General features: G+C 41.7%; 2 protein-coding genes across 3 annotated transcripts in view; both read right to left on the bottom strand.

The window, feature by feature from the left end:
• Positions 1-30: 30 nt before the first annotated feature.
• LOC113079375 (rhodopsin) lies at positions 31-5170 on the bottom strand. The gene is made up of 5 exons (XM_026251629.1): positions 3925-5170; positions 2001-2169; positions 1687-1852; positions 1316-1555; positions 31-629 (listed from the first exon to the last, which is right to left on the bottom strand). Exons 1-5 carry the CDS (start codon positions 4283-4285, stop codon positions 501-503), a joined length of 1065 nt encoding a protein of 354 aa, XP_026107414.1. The 5' UTR covers positions 4286-5170; the 3' UTR covers positions 31-500.
• A 143-nt stretch (positions 5171-5313) lies between these two features.
• The window catches only part of ift122 (intraflagellar transport 122 homolog (Chlamydomonas)), a 103508-nt gene continuing 92247 nt past the window's right edge, over positions 5314-16574 (bottom strand). The window contains exons 21-29 of one of the 2 annotated variants that reach the window (XM_026251627.1): positions 13565-13705; positions 13395-13492; positions 11738-11838; positions 11191-11356; positions 11001-11112; positions 9025-9150; positions 8497-8573; positions 5766-5927; positions 5314-5694 (exon numbers count right to left, since the gene is read on the bottom strand). In XM_026251627.1, coding sequence (XP_026107412.1) covers positions 5608-5694; positions 5766-5927; positions 8497-8573; positions 9025-9150; positions 11001-11112; positions 11191-11356; positions 11738-11838; positions 13395-13492; positions 13565-13705 — 1070 coding nt within the window. In that variant the 3' untranslated portion in view covers positions 5314-5607. Of the gene's footprint in view, positions 5695-5765; positions 5931-8496; positions 8574-9024; positions 9151-11000; positions 11113-11190; positions 11357-11737; positions 11839-13394; positions 13493-13564; positions 13706-16574 lie in introns of both variants that reach the window. The other variant, XM_026251626.1, reaches the window with a different exon arrangement.

Consider the following 16574-nt stretch of genomic DNA (forward strand, 5'->3'; position numbering starts at 1 on the left):
ATAATTTGCAGGCAAATTCATGTCTTTACACATTTACATCTTTAATCATAATTCTTCCACAGACGACACTGACATCTAAACATTTAGAGAGCTGTTTGGCTGGGTGTGTGCTTAATCTCCTGAGGTCTCTTCTGCCTCCAGCACTCAGTCTCATGCCTGGTCAACATCAAACTCTGAAGAAACATCACATGGACTCAGAACATAAGGTTAAAAGGTCAAAATCATAACGGATCATAATTATCCGGCATTATCAGGCAGAACTAATGGAACAGATGTTGAGATAAATACATAGGAATGCCATCAAGTTACTAAACACGTTACAAGTATTTAACACAATCACATGCTGCAGTATTATAGAGATCTGATTGGTCAGTTTTTACAAAATGTGTAAGATTCAAGGGCAGAAAAAGTGAAGTAGTAGATGTAGTTGCAGACTGGATGATGTGGAGTGATGTATTTGGCCTGTAGGAGGCTGCTGGGTGGATTTGTCCAGCTGTCGGTCAGGCGGGAGCCACCTGACTGGACGAGACCACCGAGGACTGAGTCTTACTGGAGGCCGTCATGCTGGTCTCCTCCTCACCAAACGGGTTCTTTCCACAGCAGACCGTAGTGAGCATGCAGTTCCTGAACTGGACCAATGCAAACACATCCAGGATTATGGCAAACAAACTTTCACAAGTCACTCATCATGAGGTAGAGTTTGGTTCAGTGCCTGACGTGGGCAGAGCTTGTGGTTTTTATACATACTCAGACTTCAGCTGCATGTTATAGCTACTCTGTTCGGTGTATTAGCCATTAGCCTGCAAGCTTATTAGATGTGATGACATTTGATCATTTGGTAAGAACATGCAATAAAAGTGTTGAGAGCCACAACTTGTGACATCCACAGCTGTAACTTTTCACAACAAACTATAACAGTTAAGTCTGTTACTGTTAGTATGCTGAAACTGAGGGGTATGTAGATTGAAGAAGAAGAGCAGACACCACAGTGCCATCCACCAAATTACAGTGTCGTTCATAATGCACAGCGGTCTAACCATTGGAGATGTTTGAGCTCCTCCATACTGTTTTAAAACAGATGTAACAATAGTTGATGCAGCTGGAATTTGATCTGAGCAGTATTTGACGCTGATGTAGTCATGTGACTTCCTGCATGAGTGAAGTAAAAACACTGATTCATTCAGGAAGGAACGAAAGAGCACTTCTGTGTGTTGCTCGAATAGTTCTGCTTTGTTTTTCTTCAGAACAGTTTTTACATTTACGTAATGCTGTAGTAGTATATTAGTACGTAGTACATGATTTCGAGCGGTCTCACCTGTCTGTTGAGTATGATGTAGATGACAGGGTTGTAAAGCGCTGCACTCTTAGCAAAGAAAGCAGGTATCGTCATCACTATAGGACCAAACTCCGCCCCCTGATTAGCAAAGATGTACCAGGCCACGCTGGCATACGGCACCCAGCACACTAAGAACGAGACCACCATGACAACCACCATACGTGTCACTTCCCGTTCGGCCCTCTGGGTCGTCTCTGACTCCTGCTGCTGGGCAGCGGCCTGACCACAGGGAACAAACGACAGAAAACTATGACCTGTGTGGTGTTTGTGGTCCTGGATGCTGATAAACAATAGTAGTTTGTGGCAACTGTGTGTGTGTGCGTGTGCGTGTGTGTGTGTGTGTGCCTTACCGCACGGACAGTGCAGAGAAGGCGACTGTAGCAGAAGAAGATGATGAGCAGAGGGATGGAGAAGTGCAGGATGAACATGTAGATGACAAACGAGGTGTTGTTGATCTCAGGTTTGGGGGTGTAGTAATCTATCCCACAGGAGCACTGCATTCCCTCTGGAATATACCTGCACACAGTCACATGACCCCAACCCTCCAGTCAGACATCAGGATGCTTGTGAGCTCACTGTCCCAGCTTCACGCTTCACTGTTGGGGTTATTCAGTTGACTGAGTGGATAAAGCTGTGTGTTTTGCTGGAGACTGTGATGGAGTACCTGGACCAGCCCAGCAGGGGCGGCATGCAGCAGGTGAGGGCCATGACCCAGGTGAAGCCCACTCCCACGATGGCGTGCTTCTCTCCGAAACGAAACGTTGTCATTGGCTTACACACCACAATATAACGCTCGACAGCCAAGACCACCAGAGACCACAGCGCGATCTCCCCTGACAAACACAGAGAAGCCATCGATCACTTCAGCTCAGAACTTAGTCTCCTCATAGTCCTCGCTAGAGATGAGAGAGAGGATAGTTTATCTCAGAATCCTCAGTGGCTCTGGTTTCAGGGTTTTCTTGTCCTGATAAACCTGCTGCAGTCGGAAAGCAGAATTACTCTAAACTGATGTCTATCACTGTCATTATATAAAACGACACAAATGATGGTATAAGACAGAGGTGTTCAATCCTGCTCCTGGGGACCGAGAGAGTTCAGCTCCATCACTAATCAAACACACCTGGACCAGCTACTCAAGCCTTTCAGGATCAAGCAGGTGTTCTGAGTCCGGCTGGAAATAAACGGTGGGTCCCGGGGAGCAGGGTTGATGACCTGTGGTGTAAGACGTGTTCATATTGCTCAAACCCAAACAGAGAACTTGATTGAATGCCTTAATACTCTATCTGTAGTTACCTAGCGTTCAAAACAAAAGTGAAACTGGCAAAAAAAAAAGAACCCAATCCATGTTATGTTGGATAGTGGAGTAAGAAACCTTGGGAGAAACCAGGCAACAGCATCAGCTCTCTTTTTCAAGTGAAACTCACACTGAGAAGATGCTATGGGGAATTCTTCCAGTGTGACCAGTGTCTGAAGCTTGTGCTTCAACGCTACAATGCCATTGGACGATGACATTCGGTGACATCACTACTGGTGCAGTATAAGAGGATGTCTGCAGTGTTCATTATCAATGTGTTGGTCTTAACAGCCAGCCCAGCGTTTCAGGAAGTGTGTGCCTCTGTATCATCAACACTGGCCCCCGAGGAGGACACACAAAACTTGGGTAAGGAGTAGCACATTGAGGTCTGGAGGGGGCTGAATGCACTCTGTGTATTCAGAAGACTATATGACTGAAAGAGACAGGTATGAATCTTTTAACATTAATGCTAAAATTAATGTTAAAACATTCCTAGTCATGCACAATTTAAAGATGTCACCAAGTAAGATGGTGTCCCTCCTCGTATTTGATCAGCTTCCTCCCCCCAGATGTTGGGGCATATTGGGCCTTTCTCGCCAGGACTACACAGTGACATCAGGTGTGAGTGGCTCCTTGTTTAGACGGTTGAGTCCTTATTTGAGTGTGTGTAACCCGTCTCAGCATGACGTAATGGTCACTTGTTCCCCAAAGCGTCTCCTCAGAAGCAGAGTTCCTCTAGAAAGGGAACGTCTCAGGTTCATGGTTCCCTGGACACCGCGTCCCATTGCGTGAGGCTTGCCTGTATAGGTGTCCCTCAGCGAAGAGGTGTACCGGCGTCCTCTTATACTAGCGCTCACAATGACTTTAAAATCAGCACAGCAATTACTGCCTAGATGTATAATCAGTTTTTTCTTTGTAGTATAACAAGACTTGAAAGTGAAATGTGGCCAATGGTCTTGACAATACTAAATATACATATTTAACATTTTAGGGAATGTAACTAAAAAATCTTACTTAAAATCTGTTACTGTACTTTTGACTAATACATTAAAACACCTATAATAGTTATGAGAATATAACAAAATTTAAATAAAGATAAAACATTAAGATCTGTATGAAAAATGTGAAACAAAATTGTCTTGAAGACAATGCAACAAAATAGATGAAATGTTTAGGAGTGAAATGTGATCCTGACATCATCAGTATTCATCTCACGCTGCTTGTGGCTGTTGTCTGGTGACTGTCTCAGGGTTCACAGATGAGCAGTGTTTGTCTGCAGAGATGAAGCACTCACCTCCCAGCGTGGCGAAGAAGCCTTCGATGTTGCAGCCGGTGACCCCCAGGACGAAGTACCCGTGCAGGGCGGTGTAGAGGGTGACGGTGAAGCCACCCACCACCATGAACAGGTCGGCCACGGCCAGATTGAGCAGGATGTAGTTGAGCGGCGTGCGCAGCTTCTTGTGCTGCACGGTGACGTAGAGCGTGAGGGAGTTGACGGGGAACGAAGTGATGATGAGGAAGAGCATGTACGCCGCCAGGAGCGAGTACTTCCACGGCTCTGCCAGATAGTACTGCGGCTCCTCAAACGGGCTCCGCACCACACCCGTCTTGTTGGACATGGGCACGTAGAAGTTTGGACCTTCCGTTCCATTCATGCTTGCTCGAGTGGACCTTCTCCTCAGTAGAAAGTGACTGAGAGTGAGATCTGCTCTGCGGGACGCGAGCGCCTCTCTTATATGCCCCCCATGTGCTCAGATTAAGAGTAGATGAGAGATTACAGTGAGGTGCTGCAATTTGGAGGAATGGAGTTACAGGCAGATTGGGGTCAGAGAAGCCTAATAATCCAGAAGGTTAAGAAAATATAAGATACGGACTATAAATGCCATTTGTGCCATACACTATTATTATTGCTAAAAATCATCCAGTATCCTTATTATGATTTAGCATAAATATATACAAATAAAATCCATAAAAACAACTGTTTAAACAGTTCTCAGATAAGTATTTTAGAATAGAGTTGATCTCATTCTTCTCAATAGTATTTCAATTGTTTTAAACAATTCAAATCAAATTTAATTTCAGCAGTTTTGCTGTTAAGGTGGACATCTTTTAGTAATATTTAGCCTATATTTATTGCAGTGTAAATAGAATTGTCTGACTTGGCGTGTCACTGACAAAGTAGCCTATTTTAAAAAGAAAACATGCTAATTATTTCCTTCATGTTGTCTCCTTCAAATACAGTGGCATTTTTCATACTGTTGTGGTCGCCTTCACACAGCTGTGGTTGAAAGTTATTATCACTGGACCTCTTCAAACCGGACGATTGACTGCTCCTCTGAATTGGTGTCCACCATAAAATCAGTGAGTGCACATCATAGAGCATTGTTCTCACTAAAATATATTCTGAAGTCGTGGCCTAGTGATTAAAGAGTTTGACTCCTAGCCCTTGGGGTGGGTTCGAGTCTCGGGCCAGCAATACCATGACTGATGTGTCCTTGAGCAAGGCATCGAACCCCCAACTGCTCCACGGACGCCGCAGCATACCACAGCACTGCTCCGTGTGTGTGTGTGTGTGTGTGCGTGTGTGAGTGTGCACTTTGGATGGGTTAAACACATTCTACAGGAAGCAATCAATGCAAAAATTAAGCTCTGACAATAGGAAAACATTACAATACATATTAGAGACATTCATTTTATTCTTTATTTAAATGGTCAGAATCCAAGCAAACATGTTGAAGTGAACAGAGCTCTGTTTGTGTGTGTGTGTGTGTGTGTGCGTGTGTGTGTGTGTGTGTGAAATCCGGCGTTTGTATGTCCTCACATGTACAAACGCTGTAATCAGCTTGGCCGGCTGATCCGGCTGATCCTATCAGAGACTGTGCTGAGCTGGCATTTACTGACGTGTTTCTAGCCGCTCAATCATGATCACACACAGGTGAGGTGATGGTCTGGAGGCTAATCCACGCACACTGCTGTGCTAGCTGGGCTCGTCGATGGGTCTGCGGCAGTACGGACAGCAGTTGTGCTGAAGAACCAGCAGCTCGTAGTCCTCACTGTGAAACATCTGTGAAAGCACCAGACAATACTGTCAAGCCCCAGCAGAGAGAGTGTGTGTGTGAGTGTGTGTGTGTGTACCTGGAAGCAGGAGGGGCACATGGTGATGCTGACGTCTGGCAGCAGAGAGCGGTAGTACTGCCAGCTGAGAGGTCTGGGCCAGCGCTTGATCAGAACATCTCGTCTGGACATGGACCTCAGCACGCCACGATTCACCAACACCGGCACGAACGCTCGTCCACCCTGCTGTAAACACCAGCACAACACACTCACACATCTCCCTGAGGATCTACTGCTCTCTCTCTCACACACACACACACACACACACACACACACACACACACACCCTGAAGACTACTGCTCTCACAACACACACACACACACACACACACACACACACACACACACACACACATCTCCCTGAGGAACTACTGCTACTCTCACAAAACTAGAGGTATTTCGTATTGCTTGGCGGGAAAGTAACCTATCCTACATAAAAGCATTAAAAACTGCTAGATCAGATCAATTTTCTTCTCTTTTAGAAGAAAACAAACATAACCCCAGGTATTTATTCAATACAGCGGCTAAATTAACAAAAAATAAAGCCTCAACAAGTGTTGACATTTCCCAACACCACAACAGTAATGACTTTATGAACTACTTTACTTCTAAAATCAATACTATTAGAGATGAAATTGCAACCATTCAGCCGTCAGCTACAGTATCACATCAGACAGTGCACTATAGACCCCCTGAGGAACAGTTCCAGTCATTCTCTACTATAGGAGAGGAAGAATTGTATAAACTTGTTAAATCATCTAAACCAACAACATGTATGTTAGACCCTATACCATCTAAGCTCCTAAAAGAGGTGCTTCCAGAAGTCATAGGTCCTCTTTTGACTATTATTAATTCCTCATTGTCATTACGATATGTCCCCAAAACCTTCAAACTGGCTGTTATTAAGCCTCTCATCAAAAAACCACAACTTGACCCCAAAGAACTAGTTAATTATAGACCAATCTCGAATCTCCCTTTTCTGTCCACTTTTCTGTTTCACTAAAGGTGGTATCCTCACAATTATATTCCTTCTTAGAAAAAATGGTATATGTGAGGATTTCCAGTCAGGATTTAGACCGTATCATAGTACTGAAACTGCTCTCCTTAGAGTTACAAATGATCTGCTCTTATCATCTGATCGTGGGTGTATCTCTCTATTAGTTTTATTGGATCTTAGTGCTGCGTTTGATACAATTGACCACAGCATTCTTTTGCATAGACTTGAACACTTTGTTGGCATCAATGGAAGTGCATTAGCATGGTTTAAATCATACTTATATGACTGTCATCAGTTCGTAGCAGTGAATGAAGATGTATCATATCGATCACAAGTGCAGTATGGAGTACCTCAAGGCTCAGTACTAGGGCCGCTACTCTTCACGCTTTATATGTTACCCTTGGGAGATATCATCAGGAAACATGGTGTTAGCTTTCACTGTTATGCTGATGATACTCAGCTCTATATTTCTTCATGGCCCAGTGAAACACACCAATTTGAAAAACTAATGGAATGCATAGTCGATATAAAAAACTGGAAGACGAGTAATTTCTTACTGCTAAATTCAGAAAAAACAGAGGTGTTAATTATAGGACCTAAAAACTCTGCTTGTAATAACCTAGAACACTGTCTAAGATTTGATGGATGCTGTGTCAATTCTTCGTCATCTGTTAGGAACCTAGGTGTGCTACTTGATCGCAATCTTTCCTTAGAAAGCCACGTTTCTAGCATTTGTAAAACTGCATTTGTCCATCTGAAAAATATATCTAAATTACGGCCTATGCTCTCAATGTCAAATGCAGAAATGTTAATCCATGCATTTATGAGCTCAAGGTTAGACTACTGTAATGCTTTATTGGGTGGTTGTTCTGCACGCTTAGTAAACAAACTACAGCTAGTCCAAAATGCAGCAGCAAGAGTTCTTACTAGAACCAGGAAGTATGACCATATTAGCCCGGTCCTGTCCACACTGCACTGGCTCCCTATCAAACATCGTATAGATTTTAAAATATTGCTTATTACTTATAGTGCCCTGAATGGTTTAGCACCTCAGTATTTGAATGAGCTCCTTTTACATTATAATCCTCTACGTCCGCTACGTTCTCAAAACTCAGGCAATTTGATAATACCTAGAATATCAAAATCAACTGCGGGCGGCAGATCCTTTTCCTATTTGGCGCCTAAACTCTGGAATAACCTACCTAACATTGTTCAGGAGGCAGACACTGACTTTGCTGCAGTCTGGAATTGAACTACTGGTTTCGTCTGGTCAGAGGAGAACTGACCCCCAACTGAGCCTGGTTTCTCCAAAGGTTTTTTTCTCCATTCTGTCACTGATGGAGTTTCGGTTCCTTGCCGCTGTCGCCTCTGGCTTGCTTAGTTGGGGTCACTTCATCTACAGCGATATCGTTGACTTGATTGCATATAAATGCACAGACACTATTTAACTGAACAGAGATGACATCACTGAATTCAATGATGAACTGTCTTTAACTATCACTTTGCATTATTGACACACTGTTTTCCTAATGAATGTTGTTCAGTGCTTTGACGCAGTGTATTTTGTTTAAAGCGCTATATAAATAAAGGTGACTTGACTTGACTCACACACTCACAACACACATCTCCCTGAGGAACCACTGCTCTCACACACACAACAACCACTCACAACACACTCACTCACACTCACACTCACACTCACACACACACACACACACACACACACGCACGCACACAGATGCTGAACCCTCTCACCTCAAAGCTGAGTTTGGCTGTGAAGGGGTCGTCCTCTGGGTCTTCAATCCCATCATCCACCCGCAGACACTGGGCTTCTGACACACACACACACACACACACAGTTAAGCACGCTGTATGCTCTGAGCCCAGAGACCCACCCCTCTGATTATTAGCTTGTAGATCTCTAAACAAATACACACTTTCACTAACATATGACATCACATGTTTGAATGTGGCTCGATCTAGACGACAGGGTTTTCCAGAAAAGGCTTTGTGTGATGTTTCTGAACTCCTTTAAAGACCATTATTTAGATTCACATGAAATTATTAAAGTGTAGTTCATTGTGAATGGCATGTTGGACATTGACTGGACTTGCTTTCCTCTAACTATCTGTCAGTCAAGTCAGAATGGTCACATGTCTTCAAACAGAACAAACTGATCAGCTTGTATCAGAATTAGTCTACGATCTGCACACCACTTCCTCTGGCTCTCGACCTCTGCGTATGAATGGTAAAGCACTGTGAATGTGAATGTGAAGATATTACCGCCGCTGCTCATCTCCTGCCAGCTGCTGTTCGTCTGCACACGAGGCACTTCCAGGTCGATGAGAGACACGGCCTCCTCGTCTGAGATATCCTCCTCCAGATAGAACTCCACCAGCGGCAGAACCTCTGAACACAGATCCACCATCAGGACATGTCACACAAATACACTATATGGACATACGTGTTGAGACACATCTTTTCAGGTGTTTCTGTGAGAACCCCTGACATGAGTGTAGGATCAAGCACCAGTCATGCATCTGGGAAAACAATGGCTCTGCTGATTCCAGAGCTGAAGAGCTCCAACATCCACTGCCTCTGGGTCTGATGGACACCAAGAGAACGTTACCATGGGGGAACAGCCTTCTCTACTCCAGCATGAACAAGCCTCAGTGCACTTAAGTTCATAAAGACATTGGATTGGTTGGTCTGGTGTGGAAGAACTCGACTGTCCTACAGACCTCATCCACATCCAACAACTTGGGGATGAACTCTAATGGAGACTGTGAACCAGGCCTTCTCTGACCTCACACATGCTCTACTGGATAAATGGGCATGAATTCCCACAGAAACACTCCAAAATCTTAGGTTTATCTATTTAGAATGCAACATTATTACAATCCCTGCTGATGTAATGGTCAGGTGTCCTTTTGTCCAGATAGAGCACGTCAACATGCTGCAAAGATACTTCACCACTTCAGGATTTACATCCTTGGCCTGATTTGTTGATGCATTACATGGCAATGGTATTGAGTGCCAAAAAGCTTTACCCAAAATGTCAAACTGCATGGACTGAAGGTAACCAGCAGGTGAGCAGAACATGACATCAGAACACACTCTAAAGATTACACTACACCATTTTTACCCTGATTTTACAGTCTGGATAATTTGGCATTCGTTGGCAGAACATTGGTGGAAACAAAAAGAAAGACTTAAAAATGACCATGAGATGAAATTGGCATTATATCCAGTAGATGGCAGCAGAGGATCAGTCTCTAGTTCTCTCACGTCTAGCTTTTGGATTTATTATAAAATGACTATGAAGTATAGCAAGTGCAGGAAGTCACAAAGTCTCATGTGATTTAAAAATAAATAAATGAGCCCAGACACCAACAGCCAAGTATGTATAATTATTTAAATACTTAACCAGTTAACTACAAATTAAGTTAATTATTAATGATATAATAGTTAAATAATGCATTAAATATTTTGTCATTTCTTTAGATTTAATTTTTAAAACTACATTCTTTAAACCCCTGCCGAGAAAGGACACAAAAGGAGAGCTGTGAGTTATCTTGACCTGTAGACGCTGCTAAAGGCAACACAGACTTCGTTTGTAATGAATTTAGTCTGCATCACTTAAAGCACAGCTCTGTTCTGACATGGTTTGTTACGTCTATCGCTACAGTTCCCTGTCAGTCGCGGATCATTGCTGGATTCACTCACGTCGTTTTACACTCTTGTTAGTCATCCCTGAAACAGCATACCTGGACGGTCCTCGTGAACTTTTCTTCAAACTGTAAATGTATGTAAGAGACACTGAGCGTAACTGACCGAGCTTGCTCAGGTGAAAACTCCTGATATCATCAATAACTAACTACACAATGCATATCTTATTTACATCGTTTATGCTTTCTTTTTGTCTTGCTATAATAGGAAGATCTGTGAGTGTGTAGGTAGAACTACAAAAACGTGTGAAAACCACAGCAGATTCTGACTAGCCTACAGTAAACACCTACTTTGAATTCAATATGGTAAAAGGTGACAAGTTTGCATCGCTGTGATTATCACAAATGTTCAGCGTAATGTGGCCTACAGCCTTTATCAGTATGTGCCCAATTCCATAACATTTGACCAGATGATTGTAAAATCATCAACAGTCCTCTGATATTCCACTCTTGGTTTAGTTAGGAACAGAAGCATGCTCTCCTGATATGTGAGCATTGATCAGGATGATGACAGGAGTGTGAGGCTCTCACCGTACGAGGAGGCCGAGTATATGAAGGGCTGTCTGCAGTTGATGCAGGAGTTGCCCTGGTTATTCAGCAGCGGGTTGTTGGTGGAGCAGCGGTAACACATGGGGATCAAGTCCTGCAGAAAACACAGTCAGTGAGCCACAGGCAGGCGTCTGTGTGTGTGAGAGCTGTAGGACCGGCCAGAGTCACACACCTCGCTGTCACGGTAGGGTTTGGAGCGCACCGTCAGGCAGCTGAGCTCCATGCTGTCCTGATAGCGGGACGGGATCTTCAGGCCCTGCAGCTTCTCAAAGGCATGCCGTGCCACTTTATATGCTCCCAGGAGTTTACTCTGCTTCGCCAGAGCGTACAGTGTGTCCCTGATCCACACGTCAAGGACCGCCACAACAAGCAGCTGCTTATTCTCCAGCAAGCACACGTTCAGCACAATCATCATGAATTCAGCAGATATCTGGCTAGAGCCAGTGAACCGTGAGAGCTGCTGTAAACACAACACTTCCACAGACACACTCAACTCTCCCAGAACACACAGCTGATAGTTACAGAGAAACACTATGTAAAAGACAGGTGTGTGAGTGAGTGTATGTGTGTTTGAGTAGATCAGATCATACTCTTACTTTCAGTGCATGGACACACACACACACACACACACACACACCTCTCTGTCAACACTTCAGCCCATCTTAGCTCTAATATATGACCCTCCGAAGGCTGAGGAGCATGCAGCGTGTGAAGGATACACTTTGGAGATGCCCAGAGGAGCATCTCTGGTCAGGTTGTGGAACAGAAAGCGGGAGATGTTGAAGAGGATCTCTGGCATGTTGGAGCTGAAGGGCTCCGACTGGAAAAGAAAAACCCAAATATGAACAACACACCTGACATTAATCAGAACATCTGTGATATATTCACACACTTTGATGCAGGAATGTCACACACATTTATCTCAGAATCTTCATTGATCACAGTCCACTTCTGAAACATGTAGAAGTCTTTAGTCCAAAGCTAATGAAGGTTTCCAGGTTAAAGACATGCACACCTTTACATTACTGTTATGTTTTAAGTTCAGATATATTTGTGAGGCAGAAGGCCATGTGACAGAAAATATACTGCATGTGGTTCAGAGATTTCTACTTTAAGACGAGCATCTTTATATTTCGTTTAGGGATGTTCATTTCAATTATTTTTCCTAACCGACAATGGACGCTCGTTAACTAATTATTAACCGACAAGATTATTTTAAATAAGAATTAGAAAGGACAAGTGTCAGTGACCTGTTAAAAATACTAACATTTATTTCCCGGGGATTTATTTTACATGCACATAAATCAGAACATGAGGATTCACATGGACTCCATATCACATCACACACCTGCAGCACTTCTGTGAGCAGAGAAAAACATCATGAAGCTAGGAATAAATAGGTCTATATGACAAATATATTTTATTGAAATAATAAATGAAGGAAATGAATGAAAACTGTGTAACAAGTAGCCTAGTATACAGAGATACGGTTCATTTTTGTGCTGCGTGAAAGGAAACCGGAAAACATCATCCTGTTTTTCTTTAGGTTTATTTTACAAAAGCACAAAGATTTGTTGTTATTGTGAATGTGCACAAATAAAGACAAACTGTTTATAATTCCAGTGATCTTTCTGACTAAAAGGAGTAGTTGCTAGGTGGATGCTGGAATGCCAGTGAAGTACATAATAAACAATATTTTGGCATTCAAACACATCGTGAATACATTGATTCTGTGTCGAATAAAAGACCCAACGTTGGTTTCAGTTTCATTTAGCAAAATTAGTGTTAGCTTGTGGTTTATATTGCTATAGATTCTTATATTTTTAATTCTTGTTCTCTAAACACTGTTAATTGAAAGGATTGTTGTGGAGTGAAGGGAACTAAAATAGCCTAGCTATGTTTACAGTGTTTATCATAATGTTTGTAAACTTTGTTTCACGTTGGCATTAGGCATATTTCTGAATGAAATAATAAAACTCAACTTGTTTTCTTCCGGACTCTGAACTGAAGTTGTATTGTAAGTGCTCATTCACTCATTCACAGCGACTGCTAGAAGAGAACGGTTTCCCTGATCACAGCAGAACACACTGCACTGGACACTGTTTATTCAAAGATATCATAACGTTAGCCTTGTGAAGTTTAATCTTCATATTCAGCCATATCACAATTCTGGTCATTCCCTCCCCAAATTTAAATCATCTTGAAATCATAATTAAGAGTTTCTTGTACAATTTAAAATGTTTTAAGACCCCATGGAAACCCTGTAAAATAATGAGTGCTGCACACACCGGACCTCAGGTTTGTGTGAGCTCGGTCCCCTGCACTATACAGAGCTCTGAACACAGCTGATATCACTCATTAACTCCTCACACTTACCATGTAGCGATGGACAGAATGATAGACGTGATACAGCTCAGCCAAGTGCTGGAAACTGTGAAACTTCTTCAGCATCTCCTCCTTCTTCTCTGTGTTATCTAGAGAAGAAATATATATTCACATTCACCCAAACATATTGGAGTGGCTTTCTCACTGCATTACATAGACACCTCTGGCGATGTCGAGGCACTGCATGGACAGCATCCAGTAGTAGTACGAGGCGTCGTTAAACCTGCTCTCCACCACGGCATTATGGGTAAGCTGCTCCAGCACCCGCACAGCATCCGCCTGACGCCCGGCTCTGTGGAAGGCTGAACAATATCAAGAGATTAAGAGCCTTCAAGACCCAGAGCTGAAACTCATTTTATAACACATGTAAACGATTATGAGCAGAGTAGTATTTCTTCCTCAAAGCCATGAGTCAGTGAATAAATGTCCTGAAGTCAGATGCACCAATCAGTGAAGATGCTGCTGTTACCATGGAAATAGAGATCACAGCGATGTACGATCACTGCAAGTGTTGTGAAGGACAAAATCATGTTAAACTGCTTTTACATAAAAATATCTGAAGATTCTGTGATGGATGTACATACTTTATTGTGATCATGTAGTTAATGATGTCATATTAAAGCATGTGTTAATATGTGTTAGTTCACCCAAAAATGAAAATTGTGTCAAAGGTACTGGTTGTAGGGCCTGCCACTAGAGGGCGCACTGTCAAAACAATAACAATCGCGTTATTAAGGCTAAATTTTACTTAACACTCTTGCTAAATGGAGTAAGCACACTTACTTTCTCATTTCAGATGTATATGTTCTTCTAAGAAGTAATGATTTGTTATACATCGATTCAGACACTGACGGGCAGACAGACTAAGTGCTTTAACCATTCATTATAATGAATCGGCTCGAGAGTCATTAGGTCACAAATCAGACTTTAGCGGACGTGTTGTGTGGGAATCCTGGCTGTTAGGACATTGTGAAAGATTTGTCAACACACACACACACACACACACACACACACACACACACACACACACACACACACACACACACACACACACACACACACACACACATGTCTATGTTACTAAGAGGGGACTATCACTCTACACTGACCAAGAGGGGACCAGTGTTTCTGGTCATTTTTAAGAAACAAAAATTACATACAAAATTTTCATTTGAGGTCTTTTTTCATAATATAACTGAAAAAATGCATTTTTAATTTTTTTTTAAAAACATGCCAAGTGGGGACCTGAGTGACGTCTACCTATCCAACAGAGGACCTCCATAGACTGCAATGCAACTGTGTGTGGAAACACAAGGGCAATTGTACCAAGTCTTTCTTTACAATCTAACTGTATTTAAATGCAACTCTAAACTTTGAAACATTCACACTATATCTCCATTGAAGAAATATTCTAATAGAAATCCAAAATGTTTAATAAATTAGTATGACATGCAGATATTTTCGGGGCTTGAGACTAATACAAATACACTTCTCAATATATGAATGCAATCACACAGATAATAAGACAAAACAAGCAAGACACTATAGTTAATTTGAGGATAGCAAAAATAAATAAAATAAAGAGCTCTTTAAGATAACAATTGCATGTCAATACTTCTGACAGTAAAGAGTGCATGTGTTAGATAAAATGAGTTTGGTCCCCAGTTAGATGGTGATGTGTGACGCCTGTTAGACTGAATCACCTCTTCTTACATCACAGACACATTAACATTATATGTTAAGTTAAAAAACAACATTATATGTTAACTTAAGAAACAACATTATATGTTAACTTAAGAAACTACATTATATGTTAACTTAAACAATATTATATGTTAACTTGCTGCATTGAAAAATTTCAGTTGAGTTCAGTAAAACACCTTTTAACCATGCCACTTTAGCTGTTTAACACTGACATTTTCCAGAGGCTCCATTGTTTTATGGTATTATCAACAAAAATAAATAAATAAATAAATGTAATTTGTTAAATGTAAAGGCAACCAAACAGATCACGTCATACTTCACCATCTAACTGGGGACCGGTTTGATCTTGGAGGCCAATTTTTTTTTTTTTTTGATGGATGGATGGATGGATGGATGGATAGATGGATGGATGGATGGATGGATGGATAGATGGATGGATAGATAGAACAGATGGATGGAATAATGCTAATGTTGATCTGAACACTTAGGTCCCCTGTTAAATGGTAAACTGCGACATCTCTTTGGTTGCTTTGACATTTCTTGCCAATTTCATGTTAACTTTGAAAATATTCAATTGGCTAAATTTCTAAATCAATGTTACAATCAACATATATTGTAACATTATATTATCATCCTTGCCATAACATTCAGAGATGGTGAGAATGTGAATTATTACAGCCAATCAGGCGTCACACTTCACCATCTAACAGGGGACCAGTGTGCTTTACTCTAGAGAAATCACCACTACATGCACAGACCTGTTGCTGTGTACATTTAGTATGTACAGTTTAGTCTGTGTGGAATTGTTTTTATTATTTGACTTTTTTCTGTTCAACACAAACAAAAATGACCCTCATTGGCCGATTAGAAACATCTAGGAGGATTCGTTGTAGAGTGTCTGACAAAATGAATGTCTTGTAATGTATAATCTACGCTCAGCACCGCCGAGTGATCCCGCGATCATTAAATCGAAACATGCACACGTATTTAAAAGCAATTTTAATACCCCGCATTTTGAGAGTGACTCCCTGATGCTCGCAAGTTAGGCTTGATAACATATCTAGACTGTTATTAGTATGTAGGCTATAACAGGTTTTGTAGTTGTCTATAGATCTGTTATCTTTCTCTATTTGAACTTTGAATATATAGAAAGCACTTATTGTTTCTACTTAATACGACTATTATGTTATTTGTTATGTGTTTATTTGTATGTTCAGTTTGTGAAAAGGATTTCACTTTCAGTCAGTCACTCTCAGCGTCACATCGGTGATGACTGACACATTGTGAGCCTACTTCTAGAAGCTCATAATTCATGACCGGTTCCAATGTCTAAAGAGACTCACATAAAATCATGCAGGAGAGAAGCCAGGCAGTTGAACAAAACCTTTTACAGAGCTTGAGTGTTGTTGTTTTTACTGCATATGATAATTCATACTCAGAAAGTAGAACTGAAATTATATTGATTAC

The sequence above is a fragment of the Carassius auratus genome, unplaced genomic scaffold (genome assembly GCF_003368295.1).
Source record: "Carassius auratus strain Wakin unplaced genomic scaffold, ASM336829v1 scaf_tig00027845, whole genome shotgun sequence".
NCBI classification, from domain to species: domain Eukaryota; kingdom Metazoa; phylum Chordata; class Actinopteri; order Cypriniformes; family Cyprinidae; genus Carassius; species Carassius auratus.